The following is a 21,589-nucleotide window of genomic DNA, read 5'->3' as shown; positions in this document are numbered from 1 at the left end:
AGCTGTCAAGGCCCAGAGGCATGCAGAAGCCTGGGGTCCCCTGTGTGCTGACCCCAAGGGCTGTCAGGTCTCTGTGTAAAGGAGTTTCCCCTGCTTATCACACAACACTCTCCTCTCAAGGTCAACTTGCCTGTCCCCTTCTTCCTGCACATTTGACGCCATTATCCCAGGTGAATGGGTTACTTCCTGCCCTCCGTGGCTGCATACTGACCTCAGGTTCCACTCATCGCTTTCCTTGGCCCACCTGCCAGCCTCAGAGAGAGGCCTGAGAGCCCCTGGGGTAAGCTGCTTCTGATGCCAGCTCGTGCCTCTGTTTCAGAATCCGGGCGCAGGACCATCTTCGAATACCACCGTGTGGAGCTGGACCTGAGCAAGGTCGCCAGCACATCAGCCGTGGAGTTCACCCCATTGCCAAGTGAGTAGAGGGCGTTCCCACCAACAGGGAGCATTCTGCTCTCCAGGAGAGTCCGGCTTTGGAGTCAAGCAGAATGGGCTCAGTTTCCAGGCCCACCCCTGACCCCTGGGTGGTAAGGCCGCCCAGTCTTCTCTGGGCCTCCATTTCTCCCGAGCCACCTGGCCCTACCCACACCTCCCTCCCAGAGCTGTGGTAAGGGCTAGGACCATGGGCAGTAGAGCAGAGGATGAAAACGGCAGCTCAGATGCTAAGTGACCCGTCCCAGGCCTGGGTGTGCTTCGTGCTTGACTCAGGAGAGCGATTATTTCTCTTGACACATAACTGGAACTCAGGAAAGATGTACCCCTGAGCAAATGTCAACTTTGGACAGAACCCCCAGGAAAGGTAGTTGGGAACTGAAGGGGTCCACAAGCTTGTCCTTGCATTTTCCTTAAAGGAAGGGGCTGCAGGAGTCTTTGGGGCAGCAGGCATTAGAAGGATTTTAGCAGCCCTCCAAGGACTCTGGTCCACTCCTCCCTCCATGCCTGACTCACCCGCATGGGTGAGGCACCTCCCCATGGTGTAGCTCTAGGAACAGGCTTGAATGTTCTTTGGGATGTGGTCAGAGCAGCTGGGGCGAGAGCGGGAAAGGAGGACAGCACTCCCATTCTTGTATTTTTTTAAGGAGGTTTTCATTTCCTTTCCTGGCTCTGGCACCTCCTGGCTTCCCTTGGAAGCCGGGCCTTCTCTCGCTTTTCTGGCATGGCTTGCCTCACTTTTGCCCCCTTCCTCTTCCCTGGAGGTGCTGGGAGTGGGGTGGGTAGAGAAAGAAGAGGAGGAGAAAGGTTCTTCTGGAATGCTAGGCCATGTCCCAGCCAGGGCTCAGCAGGCCTGCGGACCCAGCCCTTGGTACCATCCCCTGGAGAAGACGCAGACACCATGGCGTCACCGTGCTGGAGCTCCTCTCCAGGTCACGGCCGCCAGCCAGTCACCCTCCATCTGGGCAGAAAGCTGGGGCCTGACAGCCAGGCGTTCCTCGAGAACACCTCAGGGTGGGAGCAAACCTCAAGTCCTAGGGCTTGGATGAAGCCGTATTTAGGAGGAAGGACGTCCAAGGACAGGGCTGCTGCCTGGGCAGAAATGCCAAAGAAGCAGCGACACAGCCTGGGAATGCATTTCTGGGACACTCTGCATTTGAGCTACTTCCCACCCCTCCAGCGGGTTTTGTGAGCATTTCACAGTGGGCGTAGCGTAGCGTTTCAGGGTGTCTGAAATGCAGAGGAGAAATAAAGGCCATCGGGTTTTGTGAACGACCCTACAAGGCTCCCATTTTTCCTCATGGCCAGTTTGGCCAGAGCCTTTAAGTGGCCTCCAGAGGCCCTGGGAGTGACCAGGCCGTGGGTCCTTGGGTCTGGGTGCAGCTGGTTGGGTAGGGGCATCGGTGCTATCAAGGCTATGACTTAAGGCCCTGGAGGGCCAGTTACATTTGTCCTGAGAAAACTCTGCACCCACCTGTCGGGCTTTCCCCCTTCCCATCTGGGGGTGGGGCAGGGCAGTGTTCAGCCACGATGCTTAGAATTATTTCCTCTCCAGTGTGGATGGTTTATCTCTAAGCCATCACACTCCTCGGCTGGTCCTTCCTGGTCCCTCTCCTAAGGAAGAGACCCCAGAGAAGGTGGCCCAGGATGAGGGTGGCAGCAGGGGTAGGGAGAGCTCAGGCTCTAGGCTCAGACAGACCTGGGTCCAAACCCAGAGAGCCGCGCTTAACGCCACGCCTCTCCCCGAGCCTCAGTTGCCTCCCCTGTGCACTACCAAGAGCATGGACATAGCGACTCCACGAGCATTCCGTAACTGCCGGTCTATGCTTGGCACTTTCTAGACCCTCAGGAAACTTCAGGGTACAAAACAGCCAGAGGGCTATCATCGTGATTAGGTCCCTCCCTGCGTAAGTCCTGCCGCTGGCTTTCCATCAGCCCTCCCAGGACCTGCAAAGCCCTGGTAAACAAAAGGACACAGTGTCTCCCACAAAGCCACAGACGGTGGCCACGCTGTGCCCACGGAAGCTTTTCTCCTCCTCACAAGTGCTGGTTCCCAGCCGCCACCTCATTGAGAGTCCGTGTAGGGCAAACTGGGTTCCCAAAGGAACGGCCTGTGGCACAGCCGCCTGAAAAGGCACGGCGGGGAAGAAATGCAGGCCGTGCTTACTGAGCGGGCGGTCGTTCTTCTAAGTCACTTGTCGCATCTAGCTGCTCTCCCGGGTTCGGTCGAGCTGCTTGTAGATGAGCCCTTACATTGCACACAGGTGTTCTGGGTGCAGCCCGTCTCCCCCGGAGGTCAGTCTGTTCTCTTATGTGGGTAGCGTTTGATTGCAGGTGAACCCCTCCTAAAACCCAGCCCCTCTCCTCCTGCTGCCGCCCTGTCTGCTGCTCTGCCTGGCTGGGCCCGCAGGGTCCGCACTCCCTCAGCCACCTGCGCCCGCTGCCCCTCTGCCCCGACGCCCCGCCTGCCGCGCCTTCCTCACTCCTACCACTCTACCACTGGCTGCCTGCTGTCCCCGCACACTCCTGAGACACGCTCTGCCTGCGCTCTGCACACACGGTCCCTTCTCCCCAGGAGAGCTGCTGGGCTCGCTGCCTCCCTTCCACCTGCCTCCGCCCAGATGTCACCGCTCAGGGAGGCCTTCCCCAACCCCTGGAGTGAAACAGCAGCCTCCCCTCTATTCTCCTCTTCTCACCTGCTGTGGATTCCTCTGTGCTTGCTGGCTGCCTCCTCCCCTAGGCTGCGGGCCGCACTGGGCAGCGCCTCTGTCTCTCCTGGCCACTGCTGTTTCCCCTGCACGTGGCACAGTGCCTGGCCCACAGTAGGCCCTCAACAAACATTTGTCGAGTGGAAGGGTAAGTGATACCTCACAGGCCATACTGAGCTTGAATAAAGCTCTGAGGTTATACCAGGTAACACTCAGTGGGTGCCCGCCGCGGGGCCCACACCGTGGCCTCCTTCCCCTCACCAGTGCAGAGCTCAGACGCCCAGGAGGGGGGTGCAGGGGAGGAGGGCGGCCGGGGGCAGGACTCCCGTGTGGACCCTCCACTTGGACCGAGTGCTGCAGCCAGCAGGGATCAAGTCCAGGGTGGGGGTCAAGCTGGAACACCTTTAAAAATCCCTCTCCACCCTGTGGTGAAGGTAGAACTGCCCAGACTGGGTAAGATCCATTTGTACATGCTTTAGAGACTGCGCCACAACTGTAATTATGTAGTTGCTTTTATTCATTTTCACCTATTTAGCATCTGTCTCCCCACTGGAAGAGCTCCAAGCGGGTAGGGACCAGGTCTTACTGCTGAATCCCCAGCACCAGCTCGGGCCTGGCCCTGGTGATGGAATGAATGGAGAAAGGGAGGAAAGAAGGAGAGAGGGAGGGAGGAGTGAGTAAACCAGGAATCAAGGCTAGTCTCAAGAAAGGGTGTCACTAATGACCTGGAGGGTGCCGGGGGTCCCAGCTTCAGGATCGCCACTCCCGCTGCGCCGTCAGCCATGGAGGAGGGCCTGGCGCTGAGCCTGCTGCCTTCTCTCCCGCAGCATGCCTGCAGCATCGGAGCTGTGACACCTGCGTGTCCTCGGACCTGACCTTCAACTGCAGCTGGTGCCATGTCCTCCAGAGGTGTGTGCCCAGGCCTGCCCTCGGGTTCCCGTGGGCAGACCGTAGAGGAGGGAGGAGGATGTCGCGGCCCAGCTCCTGCCTCAGGCCTTTAGGTCGGTGCTCATGGCCAGCCGATGACAAACATGAGAGTGTCTCTGGCCAGTGTCACCCTGGCCCTTAGGACAAGAGTGTCATGGCAGAGAGTTTCTCCCTGAGGCTTGCAGCTGAGCGAGGTGTCTGTGTGGCAGGAAGAGGCCTGTGGAGAAGCAGGCTCCTGGGAGACCGTTCAGGGACTCCAGCTCCCTTCTCAAGCCCAGGAAAGGGGACAGATGTCCTTTCTCGGGAAGGGTTGGTTCTCCCTAGAGCAGGGCTTTGCAAGGAGTGGTCCACAGCTGTGGGCATCCCAGACCGCCCTGGGCACAGTTAAACACGCAGAGTCCCAGGGACCACCCACGCCCTCTGCACTGGCATCCCTGGGGAGGCCTCCGGGAACCTGCAGTCTAGCCTGGTGCCGCGGCTGCAAACAAGTGTGAGAACCACTGGCTCAACAAGATATGGTCCAGAGACCCCTTGGAGCCCCATGACCCAAAACAGCACCTCCAGATCTTCCTCAGGCTGCAGCAGGATTTCCTGAAAACCCGGGGTGTGGATGCTGCAAGCATCCATGGAAAGTCGAGGGAAGCTCCAAAGCTGTGTTCGCTTGGTTTTGGAAGCAGAGTGAATTCTGGGTGGCATTCGGGTTCAACGATAAAGTTCTTCAATTCAACTCATCTTCCGCTCCTTGTTATGAAATCATTTCCTTACAGATGAGACTTCCAGCTCTGTTCTCCTGCCCAAGATAAATAAATGGCAGGAGGGAAAAGGAAAAAAATTTTTTTTCTTTGGGGACTAGGCTCTCATGAGAGTGGGAAGCCCTATGAACTCCAAGAGCCTTTTGGGCCATCTTGAAAATGATAAAATTACAGCGTCTCCGAGTTCCCATGCAGCTGTCATCCATCTGTCAGTGTTTCCTTTGCTCCTTTCCAACATCCTGGTGCAGAAATAGAAGCTGTCGCCCTCCAGGCGGCCTGCCCAGCACACAGACAGAGCTCTGGGCTGCGGGAGAGGAGGGCTCCCGACAGACCCCTGGTGTTCTTCCCACCAGCTGTGCTTTCCTTTACTCTCTTGGGGCCTCCGTTTGTTTTCCCTATAAAATAGGCTGGATTATGTGGCTCAGAGAGACGTGGGTGAGGAGCACACTGCTAGTTTAACTCTTCAAACGCCACATGGCTCTTTTAAAGGATTCGGGACCCTTTGGATGAAGGCACAGAGCCTGGGAGGGAACACATAGGTCAGGCCCATGTTGGTTGGTCCTGGAGGGGAGCTTTTCAAACAGCGGTCCACAGGCTGCGGGCATCCCAGAACCACCTGGAGTGCGGTAGAAATGCAGGTTCCTGGGACCCACCCCAGACCCAATGACTATAAACCTCTGGGACCAGGATCCTAGAAATTGGATTGTTAAACTGACCCATCTCTGTACTTTCGAGTCTCAAGATGGAGAGACCTTGCCCGAGCTTGGGGTCCCCGGGGCTCCCTGCCATCGCCTGACTCAGCTTCCAGCATGAGCTGAGCCAGGAGACTCGTGAAATGGCTCAGATGAAGCAGAACCCTCGCACTGATCCAACCCCCAGTCAATGCACACGCCCAAACCCCGGGGACAGCTAGGAGGAAAGTGGAACCAGAGACTGCGACAGTTTAATGAGGGAGGGTTGGTCAGGCTGCAGGCAGGGCAGGGCCTCTGGCTGTGGATTCTGCCTTGGCCGTGGTTATGTCAGCCGCAGAGAGGATGGACGGCTGATGTGCTGGCACCCAGCCCGGCCCCCCTCGCCCCATTGGCCTGGGCTCACTCCAGCCTGTGCCCCTCCTCGCCAGCTCTGCAGAGCCTCAGCTCCAGTCGAGAACGGAACCCAGTTCCCTTCCAAAGCCAGAGGGCAGGGTTGGTGCCGTGGGGCCAGCCAACGTGGTCTCTCCCACCGCCAGCTGCTCTCAATCACCTCGCGGGCTCTCTGCCCTCCCCGCTCCCTCCACAGCCCTGCCCTCCACCGCACCCTGGACTTCCCTTCCCCTGCTCGGGCAGGATCTCATTTCAACAGCTTCACTTAAGTGGCAGGTGTCTTCCTTCCATCCTGAATTTCCCTCCCAATGGCCCACGGTGTAAAGGTGTCCTTGATGCTGGGGTTTGGCCTCAGGAAATGAGGGTCATCATCCCTGCCTCACAGTGTCATTGTGAGGGTCCTGTGTAATGGGGCAGCACCTGGTATGCAGGAGGCACTCAATAGATGCTCAGGCCTCCCTCTTCTAACCTGGGTTGGTTGGTTCAGAGCTTAGAATTTGATGCTATTAGACCCAGATCAAAGGTTCAATCCTTGAAAGACTGTGCTTAGCGGAACAGAAACTTTAGCTCCCAGCCCCCACCCTTCTAAGCCATGGGACCTTGGAGAGAGGGAGAGGGTGGAACTCGGTTCAGCCAACTCTGCCACAGCAGGAGCAGCTCGGAGCCCGTGGGGGCATATTCAGAAGGAAAGACGGACAGTCCTTGGAGAGCCCAGCCCTCAGCCTTGCGGGCGGTCGCTGGTGCCGCGGGGCTAATGCTGCCAATTTCTTCTCAGCAGTGGTGGCTCAGCATGTTCTTCCCTTGCAGATGTCACTGGGCTCAAGTAGGGCTTTGCGGATTCCCCTGGTGCAGGAGAGTAAAGAACAGAAATTTGAACATGATGCCGTGGAGAACCTTCTCGGGATCCTCCTCGGGCCCCACCCTTTCCCCAGCATAGTGCTTGGTGTCTTCCAGCCCAGCTGAGCTGTGCAGGCTCCTCGCTGGGGACCCTTGTCAGCCAGTTTTTAATCCGTCCCAGCCTCTGCCCTTTGGCGATCACCCAGCAAGGTGGGGGCTAACCCTGCTGATGCCCACCCGAGGCCCAGCCTCTCAGCACTGGGGGCGGTGCTCTGTGAATGAGCAAGTCTTTCTCCAGGTGAGAACGTGTACACGGGTGCCCTGGGATTCGCAGCAGAATCAAGAGGTCCTTCCAGGTTCTGCGGCCCATCCACCACCCCCTGTCCCTTCCATACATCTGGGCAGATGTGGCCCTGGCCCTGGGGAGCAGGACGGAAGGAGGGCAGGGGTGCCATATCTGGGGAAGGAGTAGAGGGAGCAGGAGGGTCTGGCTCCCGGTCCCACAGCTACCTGGCACTGAGGCTACGTGGCCAGTGGTCTTGGGGAGCTTGACCATCCCAGCCCTGGGAGGTTAGCAACACAGGCCCTACCCGCGCCCCCCCCCATCAGACGGCATGTGTCTGAGTCAGGTGAAACGAACAGGGAGGGCTTCTGTGCCATGTGCCGTCCCATCTCTGACCTTTTGTTCCCCCTGCAGATGTTCCAGTGGCTTTGACCGCTATCGCCAGGAGTGGCTGTCCTATGGCTGTGCCCACGAGGTGAGAGGCAGAAGTGGCCTGCTGTGACCCCTGGGCCAGGTTATGGGGGGTAGGGCTGCCAGCAGCCCCTTTCCCCCGCAGGTAGCTCTTTTTAAGGTGTCTTTGACTTTTGGTGGAATTCTCCCTCCACTTGGTACTTGTTTCCCAGACTGCTCTGAAGCCAGCTGGACCAGCCTTGGGGGGCCGGGAGGGCTCTGTGGGTGGATGAGACAAACACTTCTCCTGGTGACTTCCGTCTGTGCACAGGGTGCATTGGCGTGCCTTCTGCCACAGCTGGATTCTCTGGGGAGGCTGGGCAACTGGGTGATGTTAGTGAAGCACCTGCCACGGCTCCAGCCCTCTGGCTCTTGAGAGACAGACAGTTGCTCTGGGAGTGAGGAGGGTTGTTCCAGGCACGTCCCATTTAGAATCCCACACAGGGTCCTTTTCACTGCTGGAAATTTTCCAGAACACGCACTGATCCTAGGCAGGGAGCATCCTTCCTAGGCTCACTCCTTACACCAACACAGCAGACCTATTCATCCACATGTCCTTTCTTCTTCCCTTCCTCCCTCCATCCCTACTGTTCTTATTTTGACATGTATTTGTCAGGCACATTGCATGTGCCAAGCACTTCGCTGCTACACTTGCTCTTATTTAATCCTAACATGGCCCCAAAAGCTGGGAGCCAGGCCCCCTCCCCAATCAGAGGAGGAAACTGAGGCTTAGTGACTTGGCCTGCATCCCACTAGAAGGTGCCTGAGCCAACATTTGAACTTAACCCCCTGGAACCCTCTGCTGTGCACACGCCACAGTCTGTCTTACATGTCAGGCTGGGTGAGCTGTCTCTGTCCACTTTGGATGCTGGGCACTGGCGAATGTTCAGATTCACTCTGTTTGTTTAAGATTAGCCTCTCAGCTCCCTCCTTGAGGAAGAACTTGACGCAGCGACAGATAAATTGCCTGTTAGATAAGACACTTGCAGGACGGGGTGGAAGGCTTCAATGCATTCAGTGCTTGGCTTATGCTGGCTTGCCCCTGGAATCTTAAATCTTCGGCCGCTGAGGAACGCAAGTGCCCGGCTGCCCCTGGCTTGAGGGTCTCCGCTGCGTGCGGCACAGGCAGGATCTCTCTCGCAGGCAGAGGGCCGGACGTGTGAGGACTTCCAGGACGAGGAGCACTACTCGTCTTCCCCCGAGAGCTCCCTCAGCCCTTCTGAAGGAGACCTCGCCACCACCTCCTCCTCCCTTTTCATCGACAGCCTCACCACGGAAGGTAAGACCTTAGCGGCTGGGTGGGGAGAAGGAGGGGAGAGAAGCCTGCGGGGAGAGCGCTCACCATCGCTGCCGGGGACCATCTCATGGAGTAAGAACTACCTCGCGGAACTATTTCAGGGGATAGGAACTGGCCCCTATTTTATAGGTGAGAGGACGTCCACCCAGGCTCCAGCCACTGGACTTCCTGCCTCAGGGCCATGGGAAGGAATTTTCTCTTTATCTTTGACATTTGACATTGAGTAGCATGTATCTTAGAGTAGGTCTATTTGGATTTATTCTGATTGGGGTATGCTGTGCTTCTTGGACATGTAAGTTCATTTCTTTCATGAAAGTTGGGAAATTTTCAGCTATTATTTCCTCAAATACTCTTTCTGTAGCTTTTCCCTTCTCTTTTTCCTCTGGAACTCCTGTGACACGTACGTTGTTGCATTTCATGTTGTCATTCAACTCCCTGAGTCCCTGCTCATTTTTTTCTATTCTTTTCTCTCTCTGTTGTTTTTTTTTCTCTCTCTCTTCAATTTCAGTTTTTCTGTCTTCAGTATCACTTATTCTTCCTTCTGTCACTTTGAGTCTGCTGTTGTATGTCTCTAATGTGTGTTTTTTTCCTATTGTGCTTTTTTTTCAAAGATTTATTTTTTATTTTTCTCCCCTTCCCTCCCCACCAGTTGTCTGCTCTCTGTGTCCATTTGCTGTGTGCTCTTCTGTGACTGCTTCTATCCTTATCAGCGGCACCAAGAATCTGTGTTTCTTTTTGTTGTGTCAGCTCTCCATGTGTGCGGCGCCATTCCTGGGCAGACTGCACTTTCTTTTGCACTGGGCGGCTCTCCTTATGGGGCGCACTCCTTGAGTGTGGGGATCCCCTACATGGGGGACACCCCTGCGTGGCAGGGCACTCCTTGCACGCATCAGCACTGTGCATGGGCCAGCTGCACACGGGTCAAGGAGGCCCAGGGTTTGAACTGCGGACCTCCCATGTGGTAGACAGACTCCCTAAGCACTGGGCCAAGTCTGCCGCCAAAAAAATTTTTTTTAATCATACAATATGTTACACAATATATTTGGTTCATAGTAACACAATCATACAATATTTGTCCTTTTGTGTCTGGCTTGCTTCACTCAACATAATGTCCTTCAGGTTCATCCATGTTATCATATGCTTTATGACTTCATTTCTTCTTATAAATGCATACTATTCCATTGGGTAAATACGCCACAGTTTGTTTATCCATTCGTCTGTTGGCGGACACCTGGGTTGTTTCCAGCGTTTAGCAATTGCAAATAATGCTGCTTTGAGCTTTGGTATGCAGATGTCTATTTGTGTCACTGCTCTCAGTTCTTATGGGTATATACCCAGGAGTGGTATTGCAGGGTCATGTGGCAAGTCTATAATCACCTTCTTTAGGAACTGCCAAACAGTCCTCCACGGTGGCTGTACCATTCTGCATTCCCACCCGCAGTGAAAAAGTGTTCCTGTCTCTCCACATCCTCTCCAACACTTGTAGTTCTCTGTCTTTTTAATAGTGGCCATTCTGATAGGTGTGAAATGATATTTCATTGTAGTTTTTTTTTTTTTTAAAGATTTATTTATTTATTTTTAATTCCTCCCCTCTCCCCCGGTTGTCTGTTCTGTGTGTCTATTTGCTGCGTCTTGTTTCTTTGTCCGCTTCTGTTGTCGTCAGCGGCATGGGAAGTGTGGGCGGCGCCATTCCTGGGCAGGCTGCACTTTCTTTCGCGCCGGGCGGCTCTCCTTATGGGGCACACTCCTTGCGCGTGGGGCTCCCCTACGCGGGGGACACCCCTGCGTGGCACGGCACTCCTTGCGCGCATCAGCACTGCTCATGGGCCAGCGCCACACGGGTCAAGGAGGCCCGGGGTTTGAACCGCGGACCTCGCATGTGGTAGACGGACGCCCTAACCACTGGGCCAAGTCCATTTCCCTCATTGTAGTTTTGATTTGCATTTCCCTAAACATTAGTGATGTGTTTTTTTGCCATTCAAATTTCTTCTTTAGACAAATGTCTATTCAAGTCTTTTGTCCATTTTTTAATTGGGTTGTCGTTTTATTGTTGAGCTGTAACATCTCTTTATATATCCTGGATATTAAGCCCTTATCAGACATGTGGTTTCCAAATATTTTCTCCCATCGAGTTGGCTGCCTTTTCACCCTTTTGACAAAGTCCTGTGAGGTGCAAAAATATTTAATTTTGAGGAGGTCCCATTTATCTATTTTTTCTTTTGTTGCTCATGCTTTGGGTGTAAGGTCCAGTGCCCTCTCCCAGGGCAAACAATGGCACCACCCACCTGACCTGTCAGGTGTCCTGGGACACAGCAGACCAAACTTGTGTGTCTGAAGCTGAGTCAGCCTTAGGCTGTGTCCCTCTCCCCTTTCCTGGGGAGGTGGATCCCTGGGGCCCCCTTTGTCTGTAGCTGCGGGCCCAGAGGCCCAAGTATCCAGAGGTGTCTTTAGTGCGGATGAGGGTGCCGGCAGTGGTAGCTGCGCTTTTTAAATCACAGTTTTGCCTTCATAATTCTTTCCCTTTGTCCCTTTCTCTTCTGGGCAATCCAGCCTTCCCCTTGTGTCCTAAACCCTAGAAGATTTTTTTCCAGGCCGTTTCTGCCTGTCCTCTAGCTACTTTTCTGGGAGAGAAGAGAGTCCATGTCTTTCCAGTCCACCATCTTCCGGGAAGTACCTCCTTTACTTGTAATAGCAATCCTTACAGAACCATGTGCGGTCCTCCCATCCCTACAGCAGCTGTAAACTCAGGCCATGCACTCAGACGTGAAAGATTGCCTGTTTTTTTTATAACTTCATTTCTGAGTCAGCTGGAGTGGTGGGGAATTCCGTTCCAACCGTTTTGGAGCTTGGCTCCCTGCTCCTGTGACCTTATAAGGTCAGAGGTCAGTCTGGGGCCACTGTGTCCTCCATCTTGAGTTGGCCTGGAGGCGTCTCTGTCACCTTACGGCCTGGGGGTCATGGCTGAGGCTCAGGCCCCCCCACCTGGAGGCACCAAAGCCCGGTACCTGCCCCTGCAGCCCTAGGACCCTCAAATCTCTGCCCTCTTCCCTCCTCCAGGGGACTCTTTGGCTGTCTCTGGGAAACTCCTTATGCTCTTTCAGTGTCCCGCATGTAGGGTGGAAACCCATTTTCCTTAGGCTAAGACCTGAAAGACTTGTGGACTCTTAGGCCACCCCTGAGCCAAATACCTGCTTGAAAGGGGAAAGCAGCAAAGGAAAGAAGAAGGAAGTTAATATTTTGAGTAGTATTAAAAAGTTAATATTAATTAACTTATAATATTAATTAAGTCATAATATTAATATCAAAGTTAATATTTCAAAACATTATTGTTATAGATAAGGAAACAGGCTCCTGGAGACAAAGGAGGCTCGCAGGGATGAAGAGCAGGTAGTGGAATGTTCTTTCCATCCAGCCCCGGCCTTTCTAAGCAGCTGAGGGAACCGGAGAACTAGAGCAGGAGCCGGTGGAGGAGGGTGAACAAACGACAGAAAAAGCTAACATTTGGGGGCACTTATGTGCCAGGCATGCTGCCAAAGTTGTGCATGTGTTAACACTCGTTTGGCCCTCCTAACAATCCTGTATGTTGAGCCTCTTTTATCCCATGTTATAGAGGAGACACTCAGGCTCAGAGAGGTGGATGACTGGCCTGGAGACACACAGGCTCTGAAAGCCATAGTCTCTCCTCTCGGCCCACTGCCTTTCTCAGTGCTGACAGAGATGGACAGGGGTCTGTGGCAGATTGGCAGTGGGAAAATAGAGAGAAGGGTGAGCACGTCAGGCCGATTAGGGTGGATCCGGTTATTCACAAGTTTCCCAATAATAAGAAGGAGCTGGTTGAGATGCAGAGCCTGTGCGGGTGCTGAGAGCGGTAAGGGAAAAAGGAACTGGAAGAGGCATTGCCCTGGGGGCAGCGGGAGGAGATTGATAAGGGAAACCCCACCTAGAAGGAAGAAAGCCCTGGAGGAGCAGCCCTATTGAGGGCACGTCTGCCCCAGGCCAAGTGGCCTTCCTGCAGGGAGATGCCATCTGGTTGAGCCTCAGAGGCCAGAAAGGGCTGCTGTCATGGGCAGAGTGCCCAGCAGGCACCTGGGGACGGGGTTCAAATCCTGCTTGCCACCTGTAAGCATGTGACCTTGGCCAATTGCTCAACCTTCCTGAGAGTCCATTCCTTGGGCATTAGTGCCAAGGCGGGCTGTCCCTCCACAGGCACCGCCTTCCGTTGCCAGTTTTGTCATCTGTCTGCATATCCTGCTAACCCAGGAATGTGTGTTACTTCTGTTTTGCTATGTAATAGTCGCCTACTGAAAAGGAGGAGGTGGCAAAATTATCAAGTAGTCTACATCTATGAGAAAAGATAATGATATTGCCATGCACACCCTTTCAACGTGTCTTGGCAGAACTACATTTTGTCATCCTCCTTTTGCCAATGCAGCTCACACGGGGTTACGTGAGGCAGCCACAGGGTACGGTCTATCCTGGGGTACGCTGTGAATGAAGGGGTGCAGCACTCCAGCCGGGAGAGATTCAGAGAGCAGAGGGGCCATTGGGAGCAGGTGGCTGAGGGAGCACAGACCCTGCGGGCCCAGCCAGGCAGAGCAGCAGACAGGGCGGCAGCAGGAGGAGAGGGGCTGGGTTTTAGGAGGGGTTCACTTGCAATCAAACGCTACCCACACAAGAGAACCAGACTGACCTCCGGGGGAGACGGGCTGCACCCAGAACACCTGTGTGCAATGTAAGGGCTCATCTACAAGCAGCTGGACGGAACCGGGAGAGCAGCTAGATGCGACAAGTGACTTAGAAGAACGACCGCCCGCTCAGTAAGCACGGCCTGCGCTTCTTCCCGCCGTGCCTTTTCAGGCGGCTGTGCCACAGGCTGTTCCTTTGGGAACCCAGTTTGCCCTACACGGACTCTCAATGAGGTGGCGGCTGGGAACCAGCACTTGTGAGGAGGAGAAAAGCTTCCGTGGGCACAGCGTGGCCCCCGTCAGTGGCTTTGTGGAGGGGTTGGCTATTGGTGGCACTGTGTCCTTTTGTTTACCAACAGCATGGGTGGCCTGGGCTGTGACTGATTTTCAGTGGTCTAGATTCAAAACAAGTTGATTCAAATCAAGCTAATTTGCCCAATGATATTTAGGATTACTTTGGTCAGTTTTGATTAACCAATTATTCTCAATTTATGGTAAGAAAACAGACTCAGAGCTTTGTTTAAATATCTTGTTTATTGAAATTCCTGAGGGGAATCTATCTCTTTCTATTGTAAGTCTACAATTCTGTTTTCTTTTTTTTTTTTTTAAGGTACTGGGGCCAGGGATTGAACCCAGGACATTGCGTGTGGGAAGCAGGCACTCAACCACCAACCTATATCTGCTCCCCTAACTTTGTTTTGTTTCACTTTCAATTTTTAGGGGTTGCTTCTTAAATTTAATTTAATTTTATAATTATGTAATTATTAAGTAATGATTTACATGGTTCCAAATTCAAATCTACAATACCAGGTATATTCAAAGGAGTCTAGTTACTAGTTTTCTCTCTTTTTATCAAGGTTCTCCAGAGAAACAGAGCCAACAGGATATATATATATTAAGAAACTTAGCAGAAGGAATTGGCTCAGTGATTGTGGGGGACTGACAAGTCCAAATTTCACAGGACAGGCCAGAGGCTGGACATTCCAGTAAGAGTGAAGTTCAAGTCTGGAGTCCAAATGCCTTAGGCTGGAAACTCAGGAAGGCGTGGAGGATGTGGTGTGGAGGCAGGACTCTTTCTGACCCCTGGACTCCTCAGCTGCCCCACTTAAAATCTCCATCCGATTACAAGAGGCCCCCCCCCATTAATGGGGGCCATCTCCTTTCCGTAAGGTCAGCTGATGACAGATGCTAGTGACATCTACAAAATGCTTCCATAGCAACAAGTAGGCAGTTGTTACAAACAACTGGACATCTTAACCCCAGCGGAGCTGACTCCTAAAGTTAGACCCCACATCCCTCTGCCCTCTTCCTTCCTTCCCCTATAGGGGACCAGTTTTACATTATTTATAGTTTATTCTCCCATTATCTAATATGATTTTTTTTCATATTGCCAGGTTTACTGGAAATGTGTAGCAGAGCAGGCTGTCCTGTGTGGTTTCTAGGGAAACAACGGTAACTAAAATGCTGTCGGAAACACAGGAAGCCAGTGCCAGAGGACACAAACTCTCCTCTGAGAAGTTACAGGGCCAGGGCCAGGACTAGGGTGAGGCAGGTGAGGTACTTGCCTCAGGTGCAAAATTTAAAGGGACCCCAAAAAAAAAAAAATCAAGATTTTTTTTTAGGAGGTACCAGAGACTGAACCTGGGACCTCGTACATGGGAGGCAGGCACTCAACCATTGAGCTACATCCGCTCCCCAAGAAGTATTTTAATCCAGTATTTTTAAAAATCAAAATTAATGCTCAAAATTCCACAACAAACAAAATATAAAGTTATTAAAATATCAAAATGTCAGACCCTTCACTTGCATGACCATGCCTCACGTCCTCACCTCATCTCATGCCAGAGGAACAGCATAAGCGGCAGGTGAGAGAGAGGAAAGTGCAGGGGTCTGGAGAGCCTCGAGGAGCTTGTTGTGGTCAAAAAGATTGGAAACAAATCGTGCAGGGCCTGGAACACGTGTGAAGTTCATGAACAAAAGGGAGCCAGTAAACGCCTGTAAAGTATCAGGGTTGCTTGGAGATGCTGGAGAGGAACAAAACGTATGTTTCGGGGCATAAAACTGCTGAATGGGTAAATTTGTTTACAGTGTTGGTGCTGAAAGCACAAAGTGATCTTAGGTCATCTAGAGCATTCTCTGACATGGAAGTCTTCCTTTCTCTATATGAATCTGCAGGGAGGAAAATCCCACAGGAAGGGTCAACGGTTGGAACTTATTTAGAAAGCCGCAGGAGTACACCTCGTGGTGAGGAGAGAGCGTGTAGGCAGGGGATGCGGGTGAGGTGCGGGTGAGGGGACCGCCAAGCAAATCTGATCTCGTGACACACACCCCCCTCCTCAGACCCTTCTAGGGCTTCCCCATCCGGTGTCCCTTTAGGAGAAAATGCCCGGTCCTGCTTGACCTTCAACCCCTGCGCCAGCTCTCCCCAGCCCCCACCACACTCTGCCCTGCAGCTACACTTAACTGCTTCTTACATTTCCTCAACGGGCCTCAGGCCCCGTTCTTTCCTCTAACTGGCAAGCTTTCTCTTAGCCCCCACTCCCCACTTCTCAGCTTGAGAGTCGCTTCCCCCGAGAAGCCTTCCTTGAACCCTCAGTCTTGGTGAGACGCCCCAGTTAGAACCACAATACACTGGGTTTTAATTACTTCTCTATCCACCACCTATTGATTCCCTAAGGGCAGGGAATCTCCATTACCTGTAGCAACCCCAATACCTTTACTTCCTCGTCAACACTCAATAAATTGGTGTTGAATGAATGAACAGGAGAATGGGAAAGTTGGCTTGTTAGTGGTCTTCTCCCATTACCTGCTGTGTGACTTTGAGTAGTCACCTCCCCTGCTTTAGTGTCCCTGACTCTAAAATGAAAGATTAGACAGAACATCCCAAAGTCCCATTCGAAATCAAAGTGACAAAAGCCACGATGATTTGCACTCACCTTGCACCTTCTCCCTCTCTTTGAAGATGACACCAAGTTGAATCCCAGTGCAGGAGGAGATGGTGAGTACAGAACCCCCAGACCAGCTGCCTCCTGGGCCCACTCTAGAGGAGGGTGGGGCAGTCCCTGGGCCTCTCCGCTTTATTATGAGGCGGGGAGGGAGGGGGCAGCAGCAGCCTGGCTCCCCAGCCCTGGTGCTGGATGGGAAGGCAGGGGCTTTCTGGGCACAGGCCCCAGACTGAAGGGCTGTGTCTACAGCCAGGCATTCCCCATCTCACTCAGGAACCTCCTAGGCAGCTTCTCCCGGCCTCTCAGCCCTAGAACATTCTCCACCCTCCAGCTCAGCCCTAGAACATTCTCCACCCTCCAGCGAGTGGGAGGAGGAGGGCAGGACTGGCCCGGGCCGGCTTGGCAGTGAGCTGGCGGCCGGATCCCCTCCTCAGTGAGGAGTGGAGAGCAGCTTCTCTCACACAGTTTCCTTAGATTCCCGCCCAGGTTGGCAGAAAGCACGCAGACGTCCACCACCAGGATGTTTGCAGGGGGCCAGGGTGGGATTCTCTCCTCCCCTGAATGGCAGGTTAATCTCCCATCTGATGATTGGGGTGGCCTCACCTCCCTTGCCCTTCGCCCAGAGCCTGCTCAGGCTCTTACTGCAACCACTGTGAGTGGAAGTGGAATTGCCTTCCAGCTCCAGGTGCTGGGAGGTTGCAGGCTGGGGTTCCAGCAGGAGAGGAGAGACTGTGAAGGCAGCCCAGTGTGAGATTCCACCTGGAGTCTCCCCCCAGAGGCGGGGTCATTACTCCTCTGTAGGCGGCAGGCGTGAGTGGGGGTTCTGGGCCATGGTCCCTTGCTCTGCCCCATGCGCTCATCAGATCATCAGAGTCAGGGAAGGCTAGCTTGGGGCATGGCATCTCATCCTTCCCACCTGCTGGCCCAAAGACGTGCTAACCAGGCCCCAGGATAGTCCTCTTCTGGGTTTCCGCTGCTTACAGAGTGCTAAGCCATGCAAAGGGGGTGGGAAGGACAATGATTTTGAATGTATGCAATATCCTCTTATAAATCTCCATCCCACCCATTAGCTACCCCTCCTATTTAAGGATTCAATATTCTGTTACATTCATGCTCACCCATCTTCTCTACCTGGTTACCTCCACATTCCTTTAGGAGAGGGTAAAGAGGAAAATAGCCACCCCAAATAATAGCAGGAAACTAGGCTTCTTAGTGGCTGGCACTAAATGTGTGTGTCCTTGGGCAAGTCACTCACCTCTCTGCGTTTCTGTTACCTCAGCCATACAAGGAAGGAGTCGGACTGGATGAGCTTCCAGCTCTACAGTCTGTGGAAACTACTCAGCCTCTTTCTTGGGATGTCTTTCACACACTGGGGTGTTCTCAGAAGGTGCCTGCTAATACATTTGCTTCCGGAAGCCCTAACTCACTCCAGCGACTTTTACTGAGCTCCTGCAGTGGGTTCACTGTTCTTTTTCTAGGTGCTAAGGAGATAGAGGTAAATAAGACACTGTCCCTGCCTTCCAAGGGGTAACAGTCTGGTGGTGAACAATGACAAGTGAAGATTTTGGTATCATAAGAACTCACACTCTTGAGGTCTTCCAAAACGCCAGGCTAAGTTCTGAGCACTTGACAGGAATTATCCCACTTTAACCCGCACAGCTCATGAAGTGGTTGCTCTTATTTTCCTTCATGACAGTGAGGCACGTGAGACGCACAGGGGTTACAGAGTTTGTCCCAGGTCACGCAGCATTTAAGCGGCAGAGCCCAGATCTGAACCCAGGCAGGCGGGCTCCAGGGCCCACCTCTCAGCCGTCACACGCCCTCTGCCAATTCCTTAAAAGTGCGTACGCGGCCGGGGTCACCCGACCACAAGCCTGTCAGACACTTGGGCAGCTTTGAAGGAGGTTTGGAAAACCACGTGTCCTACTCGCCAGCGTCCCCCCAGCTCCCCCTCCCTTTTGCAAGCCTTTGAAAACGGGCTCCGGAGGTCGGCCGGCGGTCCTCCCGGAGCCCGGGTCCGCAGCCGCCCTGCGCCCACCGCCCTGCTCCCGCGTCTCCCCGCAGGCCTCCAGACCCACCTGGCGCCCACGGCGGCGGGCCCGCCGCTGCACCTCGGCACCATCGTGGGCATCGTGCTGGCCGTCGTGCTCGTGGCGGCCGTCATCCTGGCCGGCATTTACCTCAACGGCCACCCCACCTCCAACGCCGCGCTCTTCTTCATCGAGGTCAGTCTGTGCGTCCCGCGGCCCACCCCTGCTCCTCCCCTTCTCCTCCCTCCCAGCGCGCGCCGCTCCCGGCTCCCGCCCGAGAAACCTGCACCGACCCGGGCCAGGGGCCCCTGGCGCTGGCGGCTGCCCGCCTGGCCCTCCGCGCTCCCTCCGCGCGCCTGCGGGTGGCAGCCCCGCTGCCCTTGCCGCCCCGGCCGGGGAGCCTGAGAGGTCCACAGACGAGAGAGAGAGAAGGCCACAAGTGCCACCCAGTGCCCGTTCGTGGCTGTGCAGCCAATTCTTCACGATGCCCCAAGACCAGGACCCGTGCTTGTTCAGTTATAATGCAAGGTCTTGGTCTTTTTATGCCTGTTGTGTGGATATCTTTAAATTTTGAAATACTTTTAAATTTAAAAGACAGTTACAAAAATCATATAAACCCACACGTAGAGCTCTAATATACCCCATACACCCCAGATACCAAGATCCATCAGTTTTAACATTTTGTAACATTTCCCATATCTATCTACCTATCTATCATCTATCTATCCATCCTTCCATCCATCCTTTCATTTTCTGAACACTTGAGTGTAGGTTGTAAATATCATACTCCTTGAACACTTAATACTGCCAAGTACATTTCCTAAGAACCACCTTAAGTGCAGTTATCCAGTTCAAGAAATTTAGAATTGATGCAAACCTTACAGTCTATATTCTAATTTTTTTCATATGTCCCAATAATGTCCCTTTTAACCTTTCATCCACCCTTGCTAGATCCAGTCCAGGATCATGTATTGCATCTATTTTTTTTAAGATTTATTTATTTATTTCTCCCCCCACCCCAGTTGTCTGTTCTCTGTGTCTATTTGCTGCGTCTTCTTCTTTGTCCGCTTCTGTTGTTGTCAACGGCATGGGAATCTGTGTTTCTTTTTGTTGCACCATCTTGTTGTGTCAGCTCTCCGTGTGTGCGGTGCCATTCCTGGGCAGGCTGCACTTTGTTTCGCGCTGGGTGGTTCTCCTTACAGGGAGCACTCCTTGTGCGTGGGGCTCGCCTGTGTGGCATGGCACTCCTTGCACACATCAGCACTGCGCATGGGCCAGCTCCACATGGGTCAAGGAGGCCCAGGGTTTGAACCGCGGACCTCCCATGTGGCAGACAGATGCCCTAACCACTGGGCCAAGTCCGCCACCCTATTTTTTTTTAAATTTCTCTCCCCTTCCCCCCACTCCCCAGTTGTCTACTCTCTGTGTCCATTTGCTGTGTGTTCTTCAGTATTCATTTGGATTCTTGTCAGCAGCACCAGGAATCTATGTCTCTTTTTGTTGCATCATCTTGCTGCATCAGTCTCCGTGTCTGCGGCCCTACTCCTAGGCAGGCTGCACCTTTTTCATGCAGGGTGGCTCTCCTTATGGGGTGCACTCCTTGTGCGTGGGGCTCCCCTACACAGGGGACACCCCTGTATGGCACAGCACTCCTTGCGCACATCAGCACTGGCATGGGCCAGCTTACCACATGGGCCAGGAGGCCCTGGGTTTGAACCTTGAGCCTCCCATGTTGGTAGGGGGATGCTCTATCCATTGAGCCAAATCCGCTTCCCATGTATTGCATCTAATGTTCATTGTCTCCTTAGTTGCTCTTTCTTTCTTTTTTTCTTTTAAATTATAGGAACAAACATACAACATAAACTTTCCCACCTCAACCACTCCCAAGCACACCATTCAATGGGACCAATCACATTCACAATATTGAGGTACCTTTTTTAAGAAATTTTTTAAAAGATTTATTTATTTATTTATTTCTCTCCCTTCCCCCCCCTCACCCTGGTTGTCTGTTCTGTGTGTCTATTTGCTGCGTCTTCTTTGTCCCCTTCTGTTGTTGTCAGCAGCATGGGAATCTGTGTTTCTTTTTGTTGTGTCATCTTGTGTCAGTTCTCTGGTGCGTGCGGCACCAATCCTGGGTAGGCTGCACTTTCTTTCGCGCTGGGTGGCTCTCCTTACGGGGCGCACTACTTGCACGTGGGGCTCCCCTACGTGGGGAATACCACTCTGTGGCACTTCACTCCTTGCGCGCATCAGCACTGCGCATGGGCCAGCTCCACACGGGTCAAGGAGGCCTGGGGTTTGAACCACAGACCTCCCATGTGGTCGGCAGACGCCCTATCCATTGGGCCAAGTCTGCTTCCCGTCATTACATTTTATGCATTGGCCTTTTAGATCCTGTAGGAACTAAAAAGTGGAGTTACAGACCAAAAATACAGTAGTACTGGCATTTATATTTACCCATGTTGTTATCCTTGCTGCAGATCTTTATTCCTTCATGGGGCTACAAACTATTGTATATTGTCATTTCCTTTCAACTTGCAGAACTCCCATTAACATATCTCATAGGGCTAGTCTAATGGTGCAAACTCCCTCATCTTTTGTTTATCTGGGAATGTCTTAATCTCACCCTCATTTTTGAATGACAGTTTTTCCAGTTATAGAATTCTCTGTTGACAGTTTTTTGCTGCCAGCACTTTAAATATGTTATCCCACTGCCTTCTTGCCTCCATGGTTTCTAGTGAGAAATTGGAACTTCATCTTATTGAGACTCCCTTGTATGTGACACATTGCTTCTCTCCTCTGGCTTTCAGAATTCTCTATCATTGGCACTCAATAGTTTGATTTTAATTTGCCACAGCATTGATCTATTTGGATTTTCCTGTTTAGAGCTTATTGAATGTCTTGGGTGTATATATTCATGTCTTTCTTTAAGTTTGGGAGGTTGTGAGCCATTATTTCTTTGGCTGTTCTCTCTGTCCCTTTCTCTCTTTCTTTTCCTGGAACTCCCACAATATGTATATTGGCACACTTGATGGTGTCCCACAGGTTCCTCAGGCTCTGTCCATTTTCCTTCATTCTTTCTTCTTTCTGGTCCTCGGACTGAATTGAATCAATTATTTTATCTTCAAGTTCACTGATTCATTCTTCTGTCAGCTCCAATT

At 52.9% G+C, this 21,589-nt stretch overlaps 1 protein-coding gene and 1 long non-coding RNA gene across 5 annotated transcripts in view; one reads left to right on the top strand and one right to left on the bottom strand.

Annotated features, from left to right (window-relative positions):
• Positions 1-21,589, top strand: part of PLXDC1 (plexin domain containing 1) — an 86,397-nt gene that overhangs the window by 61,296 nt on the left and 3,512 nt on the right. The window contains exons 8-14 of one of the 4 annotated variants that reach the window (XM_012523867.3): positions 320-415; positions 3,968-4,049; positions 7,436-7,496; positions 8,615-8,750; positions 15,629-15,697; positions 16,416-16,451; positions 18,463-18,623. In XM_012523867.3, the coding sequence (XP_012379321.1) occupies positions 320-415; positions 3,968-4,049; positions 7,436-7,496; positions 8,615-8,750; positions 15,629-15,697; positions 16,416-16,451; positions 18,463-18,623 (641 nt within the window). Of the gene's footprint in view, positions 1-319; positions 416-3,967; positions 4,050-7,435; positions 7,497-8,614; positions 8,751-15,628; positions 15,713-16,415; positions 16,452-18,462; positions 18,624-21,589 lie in introns of all 4 variants that reach the window. The other 3 variants (XM_058284147.2, XM_004454941.2, XM_023587802.3) reach the window with 3 other exon arrangements.
• On the bottom strand, positions 6,421-16,670 carry LOC131275043 (uncharacterized). The gene is made up of 2 exons (XR_009182452.1): positions 16,390-16,670; positions 6,421-6,744 (listed from the first exon to the last, which is right to left on the bottom strand). It is a non-coding gene; the product is annotated as an uncharacterized lncRNA (long non-coding RNA).

The sequence above is a fragment of the Dasypus novemcinctus genome, chromosome 21 (genome assembly GCF_030445035.2).
Source record: "Dasypus novemcinctus isolate mDasNov1 chromosome 21, mDasNov1.1.hap2, whole genome shotgun sequence".
NCBI classification, from domain to species: domain Eukaryota; kingdom Metazoa; phylum Chordata; class Mammalia; order Cingulata; family Dasypodidae; genus Dasypus; species Dasypus novemcinctus.
This window is presented reverse-complemented; position numbering and strand designations above follow the sequence as displayed.